Source organism: Python bivittatus, unplaced genomic scaffold, assembly GCF_059951505.1.
Source record: "Python bivittatus isolate LINGU-HERP-01145 unplaced genomic scaffold, Pbiv_v1 ctg000190_np1212, whole genome shotgun sequence".
NCBI lineage: Eukaryota > Metazoa > Chordata > Lepidosauria > Squamata > Pythonidae > Python > Python bivittatus.
In genome coordinates, this window is record NW_028277042.1 from 11,965,058 (window position 1) to 11,982,043 (window position 16,986).

General features: G+C 41.9%; 1 protein-coding gene across 3 annotated transcripts; it reads right to left on the reverse strand.

Moving 5' to 3' along the window:
- Positions 1 to 199: 199 nt before the first annotated feature.
- ZNF507 (zinc finger protein 507) lies at positions 200 to 16,587 on the reverse strand. 3 transcript variants are annotated; one of them, XR_456190.3, is made up of 9 exons: positions 16,477 to 16,587; positions 14,189 to 14,425; positions 11,785 to 13,874; positions 10,317 to 10,422; positions 8,100 to 8,214; positions 7,001 to 7,105; positions 5,649 to 5,783; positions 4,542 to 5,290; positions 200 to 375 (listed from the first exon to the last, which is right to left on the reverse strand). XR_456190.3 is itself a non-coding variant. In XM_007430848.4 (8 exons), the coding sequence occupies exons 3-8, from the start codon at positions 13,867 to 13,869 to the stop codon at positions 4,927 to 4,929; spliced, it is 2,910 nt and encodes a 969-aa protein (XP_007430910.1). In that variant the 5' UTR covers positions 13,870 to 13,874; positions 14,189 to 14,425; positions 16,477 to 16,587; the 3' UTR covers positions 687 to 4,926. The 3 variants fall into 3 exon arrangements, 2 of the variants coding, with proteins under 2 accessions (XP_007430910.1, XP_087992204.1); XM_007430848.4 differs by lacking the exon at positions 200 to 375 and having other exon boundaries at positions 687 to 5,290; XM_088136078.1 differs by lacking the exons at positions 200 to 375; positions 16,477 to 16,587 and adding an exon at positions 16,024 to 16,381 and having other exon boundaries at positions 687 to 5,290.
- Between the last annotated feature and the right edge of the window lie 399 nt (positions 16,588 to 16,986).

A 16,986-nucleotide genomic window follows, 5' to 3' on the forward strand; every position in this document is an offset into this window, starting at 1 on the left:
GACCAATTCACTTCTCTTTGGTGGAATGCCTTTCAGGCCAGAAGAGCTGGAAAAGGCTGCTGTGTAAGACAAACCAACATAATCCGTTTTGGCTCCTAAAAATTAACCAGGCTGCCTTTCTGGAAACCACCATATAGATACTATGTGCCATCAAGTTGTCCACTCTTCGCGACCACAGATTTTCTCCACATTACAAAACTTTTATATTTAAGCAGGGTGGCTAAGTCATCCATAACACTGACACATTGTTTTTTAAACATATACATATACAGCTAGTCCTCGTTTAGCGACTGCCTCATTTGGTGACTGTTCAGTGACGACTGTGATGAAGAAGTAACTTTGTGACCAATCCTTGCATTTATGACCTTCGCAGGTCTGTAAAACAAAGGAAAGCAGAAGTAACATGGTAAGCACGGTCGCAGCTTCACTCAGCGACCACTTCATTTAATGACCAAGTTGCCGGTCCCAATTGTGGCCGCTAAACAAAGACTACCTATGTATATTATCTCAGCTTTCTATCAGCTTTTAAACCACATAGGATTAAAGATGCTCGGATGGGCACTAAGATTTGTATGGTAACTTGTTTTATACGCATAAGCAGGCTATGTATTTTTAAAAAAATCAACAGAAAAACGAGTTTGACCACTTTGCTCTGTTTGCTTTTAAAACGGTTCATCCAACAATACATCAAGAGCATGCTACTGATGTGTTCAACAAAGGCGTTTAATACCAAAATACAATTAGTCAATACATGACAAAACTTCTGTAAAAGTAAAATAAATTATTCTAACATTGTTCAGTATTTCGTAAGGTAGTCAAAGTAGTTCTACAAAGTCTGTCCATCATTTCTAAACAAGACAATGGTAAAGAGAGTTTAAGGCATGCAGTTTAATGTGCAGATCTTACAAAATAAGCCATCCTATCGGTCAGATACAGTAAGAGAGAGAGAAAGGTCTGCGTTCTTCTACGTGTCAGTTTTCTATATGTTTTATACTTTGGCTATAAAAAGCAGTGCCATCGTATTACAATTCCTTTTCTTAAAAAAATATAATGTATCCATGCTCATGAATATCAAATGCAAAAGTCTATTAAATATATTTTAACATTACTTTGAGCACCGACTGTACATTTTTTTTTATTTATTTAGTGATTAAATAAGTGCTTTAAAATTCAGTAACTGGCAGAACCCCCGTGTCTTTCAAGGGAAGGACATGGTGAAGCTCTAAAACAGCCTCTATCAGCAAAGCTGTTAATGCCATACTTAATTGTGGAAGCAGGCCCCGTTGAGTATAATATTGTGTTTCCAGGTAAGCTACTTAATGTAATCATATGGAACGGGCTCAGACATGTGGTTTTAGTCTACTCAGACAGGAGAGCAAAGAGTGAATTGCACTGGTGCTTCCCACATGCTAGATGTTGTCTGTTTTACTTCCACACCCTGGAAGGTGTGTCTATGTTCAGGCCATGTTTGCATAATATCTGCATATATAAAGACCAAACCATCTACAGGCTAGCATTTCCTAGAATAAATGCAAATTTGGGCTTGCTTTCAACAGGATTTTATATGCACCTTGCCTAAATACTACTTGTTGTGCACAAATGTCCAGTAAGTGCAAATGGGATTTCAACCACTCTCATATTCTTCTCCCCTGTTCTTGGCAGTGTTTTGCATCTGGGGTTCAGCTGCTTAGCTCTAACAAGTGCAGCGGGCTGATTCTTTAGCGCAGAATATATTCAGTACAATACATTGAATACAAATGGGCTCCACCAAAGTGTTTGGTGGGGTTCTGCACTATGGTTTTAATTGTTCTCAATGAAATCTCCTCCCAAACAAGCGTATGTAAATAACTGTAGCTTGTAGTATCAATGGGAACTTTGTCCATAAGAACTAGAAACCAAAGCTGAATTTTTAATTCAGAGCACTGAATCAGCCCCTACCTAAATTAAAACAAACACTATATTTAGAAAGTCCAAGCATTGTCTTACCAATACCTAAAAACTGAAGGGAAGACATACCATCTCTCTGAAAAGTGCTTTTCAATAAAAAGGAAATGCTTGACATCCAAATAGGGTACATCTCAACATTTTTTTCCAAGGCAGGTAACATGATCAATAAACTAGTTTCAGGCTCAAGACTGAAGAATGTCAGTTTGAAATTGGTTCGTTTCTTGTGCAAATAAAGGTAACGTCACTCTTAGTACTGACAATGTAGTCACTTAATTAAAAAAAAAAAATTCTCCGTGTTGTTTAACAGTGTGAGTTAAAGATTACATATACAAAATGCACTTATTTATTCCTTGTGTATTTTTTTAAAATTGCATGCCTAAAAAATAATAGTTAACTTCAATAGGAACTTTACTACTGTTATATAAGCTTATAGTTTCACCATTTTCTTGTAGTGTACTAAAGAGGCATGATCTATTATGAAAAATGAAAATAAAGAACAACTCTCTTGGCATGGAAGGGAAAATTAAGAGTGAAATTTTTGCCTGGGTAATTTATATCAAAACCTAAACAGGTTACAATAAATAGATTCTATTTATTGAAATGAAAGGGGATGAAATGTTGATATTCTTAGTATGATCAAGATACTTCAAGAAGTACCCAATGATTTCCTCTTTGAAGCATGTCAGAGGTTCATGCTGAGGATGAAATACCAATGCGCAGAGAGCAGGAGAGAGCATTTTAACCAGTCTCATTCCCATTCTCTTGACTGGGAAAGTCAAGTACAGCATCCTGAAATGAAAGCATTCCCTCAGTTTCCCCTCAGATGTTCTGTTCTTTAAAGCAGAGTTTCTCAACCTCAGCAACTTTAAGTTGTGTGGACTTCAACTCCCAGAATTCCCCAGCCAGCATGGGGAGTTGAAGTCCACACAACTTAAAGTTGCTGAGGTTGAGAAACACTGCCTTAAAAGACAATTCAGAAGCGGCCACATTCTAAATCCCATCTAACCTAACCCTAACCTGAATTATTCCTGTAAACTAAGAACAGGTAACTTGGATTGGTAGTGGAAAGTTATATCTCATTTTAAAATAAAAGGGTCAGGCAAGGAAAAGAGCTAACATTTTTTTTCTGATCTTTTTTTCTTTTTCTTTTGGCAAGAGTGGGGACCAGGATCCCTCTGGCCAGTAGACTGTTACCAAATATTGACTATGACAATACTGTCTCTCTTTTCAAGGTACTGCTGCGTATAATTTAGAAACAAACAAACAATATATTAAACAATGCAAAAAGGAGGAATCCTAGATGAGATAGCCTTGAAGGATTATTCTCCATTCAGCGTTTAAAGCTTGAACATTATTTACAAAAACTTTTCCATTTGCCCAACTTCACAGTTCATAAATGTTTGGGGGGGTGGGGTGGGGAAGGAGACACCGAACTCAAGTAGCACCATAAAAACTGTGAGGTTTTAACTTAGCTTTGCTAAAATACAATTATAAATAGAATAATAAATAGACAAGGAATATATCTTGCAGCTCTTGTAAAATAATTCAAAATTGCATATAAAACAACTGTAAGCAATGCACTACTTGAGTGAAGGGAAATGCAGTGGGGATGGCATGAACTGGGAGAGGGCACTGCTAAAATGAAGCCTCAGAATACATTTCAGACAGAGAATAATGTTGGTTTTGTAGTTCTGAGAACAGGCTGTGTAATTATCATGGAAATCACTGGCAGTTCAGCAGCTGAACTGCGCACAGGACTACAATCAAAGAAAGAAGCTCATGGCATAAGGTATAGAGAAGTTTGTTAACAACTGCCAAATTCTAATCGTCTAATATCCCAAGGTGAGTTTGACTGTGATAAATTCAGTGTTGGATCCAAAAGGATTTTTTGACAGCTGTAACAGCAGAGCCCAGCTAAAACCACCCAGAACCTTGTGATCTCTAGTATCTTTCTGAGATTTTTTTCAGAGATCAGAAAGGATCTGCAAGGGGTGAAAAGAAATTAGCCTTCGCTCTCATTTTGATAGCACAATTCCTCCATCAGATTAAAAGCTGCCTGAGACTGGAAGGAACCTGTCTGTTTTCAGGGGCTACATTCTGAATCCAACACAAAGGGTTTTCATCTGAGCTGCAGTGGACTTTTGTGGAGAGATTTTGAAATGAGACCAAGGGAGATGGGGGAGAGGTCCCTTTCGTTGTGCTACTTCGGAGTTTAACTGTTTACCTTGTAGTCTTTGTGGCTCTTCTAAAATGATGCATGTATCAGCATGCTGAAATGAAATACTACTAGTTAAATATCTGCTTAACGTATATACAGGTAGAGCTGAAAAGTTTTGTGGAAGAGGGCCCAATGAGATACTTACATTTCTGAGCATCATCCTATCACTTCAAAGAAAACAATTAACCAGCCAAATATTTTACCGAGATGTTGAACTTATTTTGTGCTGCTTGAGCTAGCAGGGCCTGGCAAGAAATTTTTCCTGGAAAATAAGCAGTTAAAATGGGAGGCCTAAGAACTTGCAGAGGCTTCCATCCTCAGAAATGGCTGCTTTATGAAATTTAGTTGGTCACATCAAGATTTTTTTTAAACTTACCTGAAGCAGATTTTATGCCCTTTAGATATATTTCAAGGTAGAAAGGTTAAATCCCTTTTAGTCAATTTCTCACTGTGAATTTTCTATGCCACTATCCTTTGGATTAATCATAGGCGTTAAAAATAGTTCTGTTGGTAGCAGATAACCACTGGATTTTTACTGCAAACGCAGTGCTATTTATGTTGTAGTTTCTTCAAGAGCTTGTAAAATAATCTGCTCTTTTGCTGATAACAGAGGCTTTAGATGTAGGAAGGAATGAAGACTTGCTGAAGAAAAGCACTTTGAGCAAAGAAATATGTACATACACATACATGCTTGTTCTGAGCTCTTTTGTTTAGCAAGTCTTTCAGGCAAAGTGGGAGATCCGGAGAAAAGGGAACTTTGTCTAGTTTATGCTCTGAGCTGCTGCATGGTCCTTGTTTAGAATGATGTTGATGATTTCCCCTTCATGTTCCTTCATATGGTCCAACAAATTCTCTTTGCTGGTGGACTCAAATCCACAGATACAGCAGCAGAAGAGCAGAACACAGTATTCTGAGCCAAGGTGGGACAGGCCTGCAGCTTTCTCTGAACCGCATGAGGTATTGGTTGTAGAGGCTTGATCCTGATGGCCATCAGAACCCATTATTTTGTTAGCCGCCGGTTTAGGAGAGTTTGAAAAAGACAAGCCCTCTGAGTTACTGGTTAAAGGAACTACTTCATCTTCCAACGTTTCAGTTACTTTCTTCCCAGTAAGCTGACCCAGAAGCCTACAGAACAAAGGGAAAAAGTTGTTTTATATTCATGAATGCTCAATAGTTGAGGAGACAGTTCAACAGCAGACAATATTTAAAAATGATCTCTAAATTATATTCTGCATGTCCTCAACAGCGCTGCAGCGTATCTCCAAGCTGTTATTAAAAATCTTCTTGTTTTTAAAGAGAAGTTTAGACGTTTGACATAAGAAGGGGCCAGCTAGCAAAAGCATCCATTTTAGAGACATCAGCCCTACTTTTTGATGGCATTTCTTCTATAAACCCAGAGGATTAAAAGTGTGATCTTTTTGTCTGTGACTTTGGATTGTGCCTGATATCACAAACCTAAACAGGGACTGCCGAATGCACCCACCTGCCACTTTGCGAAATTGCATCATTAATCGCTTTATTCACTTGTTCATAATTATAGTTTTCGTCACTTGCGTGTTTCCACATATGAGACTTTAGTGAAGGAGGGTGGCTGCATACATATCCACAGAGGGAACATCTGAAATAACAACAGGATGTAAAAGTTATTGCAAGTAAAAAACATTCTACACCAAAACATTACATGAGACAAGGGCTCCAATTTCTAGTTAAACTTGGTTTCTCTGGAATTGCATTTTAAGTAATATTTTAAAGAACCTCTGCAGGACATCTTCCCAAACTGTAATTCTGCCTCAGGACAACAATACAGTCCTATGCTAAGAGAAATTCCATTACAGATTAGCTAGTAAAATGAACTTGGAAGGATACAGAAAGTGCAGGGAGAGATCTCATATTCTCAGGAACTGACGTATTTTCAAAAGCAACAGATCACATCCACTACCAAAGGCTGAATCCAATTAAGCTGGGAGAAAAGTCCATTGCTTTAAGAATTTTTTTGGATTTTTTTGTGCCTTCAAGTCAGCTTTGTTCCTGGACAGTTTTCTTGGCAAGATTGTTTGGAAGTGCTTTGCCGCTGCCGCCTTCTTCCTAGGGCTGAGAGAGAAGGACTGGCCCAAAGTCACCCATCTGGCTTCATGCCTAAGATGGGGCTAAAACTCCCACTTTCTAGTCTGGTGCTGTTCACATGACACCAGATTGGCTCTCTCTAAGTGATTACTACATACTAAATAATTTATTCATTGGAAAAAAAAGTGATTCCTAATCCTTAAAAAAATTATTCAGTGAAACAAAGCAACAGCTCAGTGCATGGAGCTTCAGCTAAAAGGGATCAGAACGCAGGGGCTGAGACAGTCTCTGTAGCAGAGACCATGAAAGGCTGTGGTTGGAAGAAGGATGAACTCTCTTCCGGATATTGCTAAATTGCAGCTCTCAGCAGCTCCAGTCAAGCCATCAAAATACAATACTCATGAGTTTCCAACTTTTCATCTTTAAGGCCTGCTTGATCTGGATGGATCTGAACAATAACCAGAATGTGTTCTGGGACTAGCAGATGGCGTACAGGGCATTTTCTTCATCAGTCAGCAGCTACAGGTTTCTTCAAATAATTTAAGAGGGTCATGTTCAGCTCTAGAATTTTTCTTATTAGAGCTTATCCATAGCCTGGAGTCTGCTGAATATTAGGTTGCTGAGGACAACATAGAATAAAGACTAAAAAGGCAGACAGCCCACGCAATAAGAGCGGCTCTAGAGAAACCTTGAGAACTGTAACCCTGTTATTTAGCCGCATAACAAGATTGCTGCTGGTGCTACTGTCTTGGTGAGCTATCTGTTACCTACTTGAACTGCTCCATTAACTGCACTGCCTGATGCTCCTGTGGATGGCGTCTCATATGACACTTCAAGCTATTCATATTAGTTGTGGCGAAGTCACACACACGACATCTGAACAAAAACAAAGAAGGTTTTGACTCCAGCAGTCTTGCAATGTATTCCCTTGGCATTTTAATGTCCAATAGTTTTAAAAAAAGTGTTTTGGAAGGTTAGCAATACTTCTAGGTTTGGCCACTTATAATTATAGTTCAATAGTCAAACATGGATTCCTCTACCTCCAAACTCATGTCCTCCAGTTGCATTGGGGTCTGCTGGGATAAAAAGGATAATTCTGGTTGGGGAATTCTGGAAGTGACCACCTGCAAAAGGCTGGTCAAGTTGATTAACAGATGGCTGCCATTAAGATCATGAAATCACTAGTTAAAACCTTCCCAGATGTGGCAACCTGTTTAAGCAAGGGACCAGAGAGATGATGCACAGATTGCCGCAGATCTCTGAAAGCCTCAAGGGAGGACCGCACAGCCCTTGCAAAAATTGTTGCCAAATTGTTTAATATGACCCAACGGGAAAATGTTAAACACATGGGCCATAGCCCTGTAACTGAATTTTAACAAGTATATTTTTTAAAAAGTCAGATTTAGATTTAAACCAGCCCCCTGTATTACTTTGGAATGCAATCTCCAAAATGTTCCTCGGAGGTGACTTTGGCCTGACAAATGTCACCTCGCTACCCTCAGGTCCGATCCATCTCTCTGAATATTTTAAATGTAAAATGTTCACATGCATTTTGCAAATAGCAGGAGTCTCTAAAAAGCTGGGCTTAACCCACTTGCTCTAATAATTTAGCATAATTTAGGTTCTCATTCTGCTGATGAAAACAAATAATATCTATGGCAAGTAGATGCTTAGAAAACAGCATGCAGAAGGCTGGGGGAATTCTAAACAGGTTGCAGGAACAAATCACTGATAATTTATGCCCTTCTTCAAAATCAGGATATTTCAAATTGCCCACTGGCTGCTGCAAGAGAACCATTAAAAACAAAAACAAAAACACCAAAACAAAATCAATATAAATTCCATTGATATAAAATACAGATATAGTCACCTGTACGGCTTATCTGAGTTGTGAATCCGTCTATGATTCCTCACGCCAACATATGTTGTGCTTGTGTAATCGCAAATGTCGCATCGGTAAAGTTTCTGGACTGAAATCTTATCCCCTATAATAAGAGCACAGGAAGACATTTGCCTTGCTTCAACATTAGTTTCTACAGGGCCTAATTAGATGTCTATGAGAACCCTCTGAGCTGAAAGTAAACACATGGAAGGACACAACCTATCATAATGCCTCTGATTGTGGAAGTCATGCTGAACCATGACGATGACCAGCCACTGATAATCTTATCCTCCCCACGTTTGCCTCTTCTCCCTTTCCAACCACCCAGACTGGCAGCCTTCACGCTGCAGTTTTTAAGGAACGGTGCTTTTCAATCATCTTGAAGCACCTGCCATTCATTCTCCAATTGTTAAAAAGAGAGATGACTCGGCTGCCTTTCCCCAGATGTTTCTAGATCACAATATCATTTCTGTATCACCGTGATCAAAACTGGACACAGCTTGCGTTACCATTTGTGTAATAATCAGAGGATAGATCAATGAAATATATATAAATATTCATTCATGTATGCGAGTTAGGTTGCAACCTCCCAACATTGACGGGAACAGCTGTGAAGAATCTGGTCAATAGCAGAATTTGAAGTATGAGATCTGATTTTTTTTAAAAAAAAAAATTTTTCCCTAAAAAACAAACCAAGGAAGGCCAGCCTGATTTCACTTTCAGGGACAGTGCAGTGAATTATTATGAGGAGCATCCAACGATCAGCCTGCAATTTAAGAGATACTAACAAGAATTTTGCTACTTAAAGAATACTATCTCAATATCCTATGTGATATCACTCCTTAATCAAATTGTCCTTGGCAGCCTACTAAGCCAACAAGACTTTCCATAACTAAATCTTAAAAGAAAGGGAAGAAGCCTTATGCATTGGCAAATAATGTATCATTGACTGGTGTCTCTCGTCACTCACTCCACCCAGTGTTGCACACGATTAAACCCCCAGATTAAATTTGTTAATTTGATAAAGCACTACACTCACACTCTCTCTTTCACTAAATGGTTTAGTCGGACTGGTGGGTTTGGGAACTGCTGTTAATGCACACATGATTTGGAGGAGGGAGAAGGCAGCAGTAGAATAGTGAAGAAAGGCATATCATGATTGATTTCAGTCTAGCTGCAGGTCCTTTTCTATAGCAATCCAACATTTTTAGGCTGTTGCATCCAATCATGAGTGCTGAGATCCCTTTAATGTTACGAGCCCAGCCATGACGAACAGGAACATTGATGATTTTATAAGCAGGAAATGCATGTTCCTGCTCAAGCAATTGACACGCAAGCAGATGCTGTGCCATAAACTTTGGAGATTTTATAGAGGAGGCATCTGTGTGACAAGAGGGTTTCCTTCCTGCAATTGTATCTTAATTTGATTGCAAAGGGCTTCCAAAATGCTTCAGAAAGCTAACATTCTCATTTAATGAATGCCATTCAAAAGGAAACGGTGTCAGGTTAAGACAGGCTTCTAACATTAGGTTTTAAAATAAAAAGGCAGTTTAAGATACGAGACAGGGCAGGAGAGGAGATTTCTTGACCCTTTTCTTATTTGAGCAATGAGCCATCAAGAAAACTTGCAGATAAATACCGATCTCTGCATCCAGCTGAAGGAATAGCAAAAAGAATCTTCCACCCGGTGTTGCACTATCAAATAATTCATCATTATTAAGTGACAAAAAGCCTTAAATGGGGATGGCTGAGAAACATCCCCCTCTGTCAGTTCTCCAGTGGGCAGAGAAACTTTTTTCCCAAGTGTACCATAACCATCTGTGGCACAGATTCTATTTGCAAACGGGGAAATAAAGAAAGGATGACTTTACAGCGGCCTTCTTCTAACCCAGCACCCTCTAGGTCAGGGTTTCTCAATCTCAGTGACTTTAAGAACTGGGGAATTCTGGGAGTCCTGGGAATAGAAGTCCACAGCTCTTGAAGTTGCTGAGGTTGAGAAACCCTGTGCTAGAACTATTAGATTGTAACCCCCAGCACTGCCAGCCAGCAGAGCCAAGGGGATCCCCTTGTAGTCCAGCATCTGGGGAGGGTGCCAGGGGAGACAAGGTGCATCCTGGCAATTCTCATGAGCACCCAGGTGAGAGCCATGGTGTGCAAGAGCAGCCCAATCCAATCCACAAAACTAGTCAACAAGATAGACAGTACCAACTCTTTCATCTGCTTCACTGCAAGCCATTAAGCCATCAAACGTTGGGGCTGCATACGTATCTGGGAGACAGTGCTGCTCTCTTTCATGACCGCGCAGCTGACTCTGGAACACAAAACAGTCGCACGAATGTTAACGTCATGTTAAAACAATGTTGTTAGTCCCTAACACCAAACTCGATTGGCTTTATTCCTTTCTGCCACTCTTTTATGCCATAAGCACCTACAAAAAATGACAGTGAATGAACTGACAGCATTCATGTGTTACATGAAGCCAGTTTAACAGCAGTTTGGTAACTAAACCAAAATTGGTTGGATTCTTCCATCTTGCTAGATTATAAATCATGGTTTCAAAGTCGAAAAGCAGTGCCACTGTGTACACTAGGTCAATCCCTAATCATGATCAAGGGAATGTGGGGGGGATTACTGCATGTAATGAGATGGATTGGAGGAAATCCTATGAGATAACTGGAGATAACCATCAATCAAAACCTGTTTTTTCAACCTTGGCAACTTTAAAATGTGTGGGCATCAACTCCCAGAACTCCCCAGCCAGGCTGAGTTCCCCAGCCAACTCCCAGAATTCTGGGAGTTGAAGTCCACACATCTTAAAGTTACCAAATTTGAAAAACACTGTTCTAAGCTAACTACATTTGCTTGGCTCAGTGCATTTGGGAACTCGAGCAATTGTGGAGTACTCAATAAAACATACTTGAACAATGTATAAAGGCGTAATTCCAACTCAGAAGTTCTGATTTCTGATATTAAAGTTCCTTGATCAACCTTAGGTTTAACTGGAGTATTTTAATCAAATATGCAGTTATGAGAGCCAAATCCATTACTGAGAGACAAATACATGACCAACTATCCTTTGTTGGTATTTTGAATAGGGCATACATACATCTCAGGAAAAAAATGCTCATGATTCTTCACTTTTGTGTAGTTGGGGGCGAAGGCAAGGAAGAGAGGCACCTCCATCATGGCCCCCATACTGTAATACAGCTTTCTTCCGGACAGCTTTTTAAATTTGATTATGAGACGATGCCATCTTGTGTATTTTCTTTTTCCTGAGTGCTCTGTTTACTGTTTGTATTTATTTTGATTATTATTCTAGCATTATCCTTTAGATGGATGCTTTATATTTAATTTCGTGGGCCACCAAGCATCTTATGTGGGCCATACAGAAATCTAATAAAGACATCAATTCCTTGACAACTCGAATAAAGTCTGTTTGCAATACTTGCCCCCCCCCCATCCATTACTCTGCCAAGCTACACTAGGAAGAAGCATCACATGATGTTTTGCACCACAAATCCCAGATGTCCCCACAAGCACGACAACAATCAGAAACCACAGGGGTTGTACAAAACAAGCAGAAGACACCCACCCCTCCAATTCACTTAATTCCAAGCAATCGAGCTCGCTTTTGGGGCCCGGCATTTGATTAACCCAAAGTGTAGTTGTTCACCTTGTAATGAAAGGATTCCTCACATTGTTTACACTGGTACATTCGGGTTTTGCAGTGGTTGATCATATGACTTTCTAAATCCTTACTGTGGTCAGCTACATGCTCGCAAATCGGACACTGATAAGGCTGCCTCTGACGATGTACCCGCAAATGCTGTTTGATGTACCCCTTGTTGCCGCTGCTGTAGTGGCATAAGCGACACCGGAAGGGCCGATCCGCGTTGGGGATGTATTCCACCAGATTGCTCCCCAACATGCTGGCATCCCCGGAAGGTTGGCACTGTACGTTATCTTGCAGCTCCTTCAAAATGTCGTCATCGGAGGCATTTTGGTCTGTCCTCTCTTTCAATTTCTCAATTACGGTGAGCAGTGACATGCTGATGCCCATTTTAATGGGGCCTTCGGGGATCTCCGGTTTTTCCTTCTGCATTTCCACAAAAGCAGGGTCATCTTCGTTCAGGCTTGTCAATTCCTCCGTCTTCAGGGAGGTGATCCGTTTGGAGTGGCCTATATACCCACCGTCGGGAGGCCTCTGCCCAGCCTCTGAACTTAAGGGATTTACATCAGCAAAGGCTCGGAAGCTGGATCGGGCAAGCTCCGCAGCTCTGATTGGCATGGTAACAAGGGCTTCAGCAGCTAGTGAGTGTAGCCTCAAAGACTCCGAATTGGTTCTCCTCCGGGCAGGTGGGGCATTTTCATCGGCCGCTTTAGCTCGGCCGGGATTCAGGTTATCTTCTGCCTTTTCTGTGCTGCTCCACCCAATTATAACTTCTTCGATTTCCACAGAATTCTTATCCATGTGATAAATGTCACCTGACACGTCACGTCCAGCCGGAGCGTGTTCAGAGGTGGTATCCACTGAGTAATGCAAGACATTACTCATTACTTCATTCTGCAAGACAGGCTCTCCAGCACTGGGCAGACGCTCCACGATGACATTAACATGGCCTTTTTTGTTTGGGCTGCAGTTAATGATTTTCTGGGCTGACGAAAGCAAGCTATCGGCCACCAAATTATCTGGCTCAAGATCTTCACTGGACCTTGTCTCCTCTAGTAATTTACCTGTCGGCGAAAGTGCAGCTGGCTGACTTAGGACTGACTCTTCTTTTACAGGTTCTTCTGCTGGAGAAGTTTTGAAAGCCACGGAATCGGGACTACAAATGCGAAGTTGAATGGCCTGGTTGCTGCAGAGTCCCTGTTTGTTATTTTCTAGGGAAAGGAGGACAGTATCCAACGCGGCAGAATCTGACAATGTAGCTTGCTCTTTTTCTTCCTCAAATATGGGATAAGAGCAATTCATTTCGCCTGCGTGCTTCCAAGCATGCGTTTTCAACATTCTTTGTTGTCCACAAGTGTAACTACAAATCAAGCACCGGTACATGCCGTATTCCTCGTAAGTATACCATTTTCGCCTCCCCTTCTCAGTCACTTGGGGAGGCTGTATCCCTTGATCGGTGCCAATTCTGACAACACTTTCTACTGGCCCAGGCAAAGTGGTACTCGAAAGGGCGATACAATGCTGCTCCTTCAAGAGGGCATGCATTTTGTTGCCATTCTCTGGGTGACATCTAACGTGACTTTCAAAATCTTCTAGGCTCCTGGTGGTGAAATTGCATACTGAACACATAAGTATGACCTCATTCTGCTGACCGTGTTGCTTGATGTGCTCCTTTAAGAGAGGAAGAGTGGGCGACAGAGATTTGCAGAGACTACACTCGTAGCAAACAACCTTCCTTTTACTTTGCGGAGGATCGTCCATCGCGTAATAGTCTTCTATATTTATTGTGCCTAGAGCAGGCAATTCCAGGGTTTTAGATGGGACCTCTGGGAGGTTTGGAGTGTCAAATGAGAGCACCGACATGTCAGGATGCAAGCGTTTTTTCCCTATTAAAACACATTTCTGTGACTTTTCACTTTCAACAATCTTGCTGAGCTTTTGAATGACCTGGATGAGAGGGTCAGATTTACACTTCAGCTGGTCATCGACACTTTCTGAGGTTGGGCTTACGATGGCTTCAGAAATCAGAACAGCTTCCTGTTCCCTCAGATTTGAGATTAGTGCAATGATGTTGCTGCCTTCTTCCATAATACCTAAAATGGCAACAAATAAATAAATAAATAAATAAATAAATAAATAAATACATGCATGCATGCATGCATGCATGCATGCATGCATGCGTGGGTTACAGACTGAAACTTTCAGCTTGTAAAGCCCAGAGACAGAAAAAGAACCACCAAAAGAGTTTTATAATTGGGCTGTAAGTATGTCCTTTTAATTTCACCGGCTATGATAGTATATGAGATGGTCTCTTTCATCATCGGTAAGTTGAAGTATGCACAATCAACTACATGAATAGGATGCTTCTTTAATTAAAAAAAAATGATATCTCACAGGATGCCCTTACCAGGTTCTTGCCAGTCCAACAGATGGTTTAGAAGGGAAAGGGCTTGGACACAATCTTTCTTCTTGCCAGCTACAACACTCTTCTCAGCTGCCTTTGTGCTCTGTTATTACAGGTGATTAAAGATATCCCCGTGTGCCAGTACACAGCTTCCTTCATCAGAACAACTGTCAGTTGATCCCTTGCATGTTCCTTTTGAATTCTCTCCTCATGCTAACTGAAAACGTTCATGGCAGTAAACTGGGACAAAAATATAGTTGATTAAATATTTCTTTAGAGTAGAAGGAAACCCATCCTTTCTACAACATCATGCAACCTTACTATATTTTTTTAGAAATAAATGTTACCTACTGAAGACCAAGGAATATACAAAGCCAATTATTATTATTATTAACTTTCAAATCAGTCTTGATTCTTAGCAATGGCCTGGATGAGTCCCTGAATTTTTGTTGGCAACATTTTCAGAGGTGGCTTCGACAGTCAGTACCTCCCTAGGGCTGAGAGTGATTGGCCCAAGGTCATCCAGCTGGCTTTGTGTCTAAGTTGGGACTAGAACTGTATCCTGGTTTCTGGTGCCTTTAACCACTATATCAAACTGGTTCACAAAGCCATATATGACTTAGGGCAAATTACCTACTGGACTTTCTATGACAGAAAGCACTGCACACCAAATCAAGCATCTTGAACTAGTTTGGAAAGCAATTAATAAGCAGCACTTTAAACACAGGCAATATCATTATCCATACCACCATGCTTGGCCAGCTGCAATTTATTCAGCTTAGAGAGGTAGTGTAATACACTGGTTAATATGTTGGACTAGGAGCAGGGAAACCTAGGTTCTAGTCCACTTTTAGCCAAACAGTCACTAGATGACTTTGGGCAGTCACTTTCTCTCAGCCCAACCTACCTCACAGGGTTGTTATTTGGAAAAATAGGTAGAGGGAATACTGTGTATATTGCCTTGAGCTCCTGAATGCAAGGCAGGATATAAATCAAATAAATAACATTGTTTAATCTAGTGAAAGATTCTAATAATATTGCACTCAAAGAGCTTAGATGGATTGGAATTTGGTAGTGATGATTTCCTGTGTCAAGAAAGAAAAGAAAAGAGTAGTTTTGACAACAGAGTGCAGAATCCTAGGTTTCAATTCTTCCATTAGCATTTTATAGCCTCACTGAGATACGTAAATCTAACTAGGAATATTCATATTAGCCTTTTATATGTGACAATTCAACTGAGGCTAATGGAGGGATAATTTTCACTGTTAAATTTCACAGGAAATGGAATTATAATAAAGATTTTAAAAGTAGTGCTTCCCTTTCAAGGCAGAGGTGGACAAGGAAGGCTGACTACAGGATGTATGCAAAATGTATGAGGAGCTGAAGCCAACTTTTATGAGACTACAAAAAACCTGAAGTCTTGAAGGACAGGTGCATTTGCCTGCTATAGCAAGCAAAGGAATGAGGGGAAAAAAACCTAGCATAATTTTCACGACTGACTGAGGCAGAAGCTACCACAGGCTAGACCAGTCCAGCCCCTGCAACATCCTGGCACCTCCAGATAGGTTTGGACTACAAATCTAAACATTCCCAGCGAAGCAATCCTATTGGCTGGAATACTAGGAACTGTAGTCTCAGACATCTGGAGGCATGTCAGGTTGGGTAAATCGGTCAAAAACCCTTTCAATCTACCCAGTATGGAAAATACTATACTACACACCCACTTATTGTGAAGGGGAGAAAATCTGTGATGAATAATGAAGGGGGAAACCCATGAAATGACTTGACTGTTCAGAGCCCTCTCACCCATGTTCCGTCAGTTTCCACAATGCGCTTACCCGCACGAGTGAATTAACCCCTTTTCTGGGTTTCTGCCACGCGGCGAGCCTTAAACCCGCGGGCTGGGTCCACACCAAGGGCCAAGCCGCGGGAAAACACGTCACGCTTAGCGGATGGCGTAAAAGCAGCCCCGGGGCTCACAGCCATTCTGGAGAAGCGCCTCGTGTGAACGGAGCGGGGGGGAGAGGGTCACCTTCTGCCCGGCAAAAGGGGCTCCGAAGAGGCCCCAAACCGCCGATCCCTCACACAGCGGAAGCCCCTCGCCCTCTGCGTCCCTCCGGCTGAGCCGCGGGAGAGGAGAGGGGAGGGGAGGGGAGGGGAGAGCCGTTTTCCAGCCCCCGAATGCCTCGCTCTCTCCCCAGCCCCTTCTCCCGCTTCCGCCCGGGCTGCCCCCATCCGGCCCGCTGGCCTTCCTTCGCGCCCCCGCCTCGCCGCCCCGTCCTCACACCCACCTTCCCCGAGGACGACTTTGCTTTCCTTCCCCTCCTCTCCCTCCTTCTTCTCTGCGGAGCCCCGCTTCAAAATGGCGATGATGGAAAGGCGGTCACGTGACCCGCGGGCCCGGTCAGGTGACGAGGAGTGAAAGTTCCGTCTGACTTTCTCTTCTCCCTCCCGCCCACCTGTTACCATAGAGACCGGAAGGCGCGAGGCGGGGTGGGGAGGGCGGGAGTCGCGCGGTCTCTCGGCCGGTCTGGCAGGGCTCGCTGAGTTCACACGACGCTCTGAACCTGCTTAGGGAGTGGACCCGTTTCCTTGTACCGTAAGCCATGCAGTAACCAGAAGCATTAAGACGGACCCAGGTTAAAGCTAACCGAGCCTGCCGTGTGGTGGGAGCCAGGTCTTCCTGCAGTCGAACCGGTTAGTTGGGTCGTGTGAATCCTGTCACTCTCCCCGCATCCATTGATTGCTGCACCTCAAAGGGCCACATATATGTGGCAACCCCTTCTTGGTTGTACTGTGCT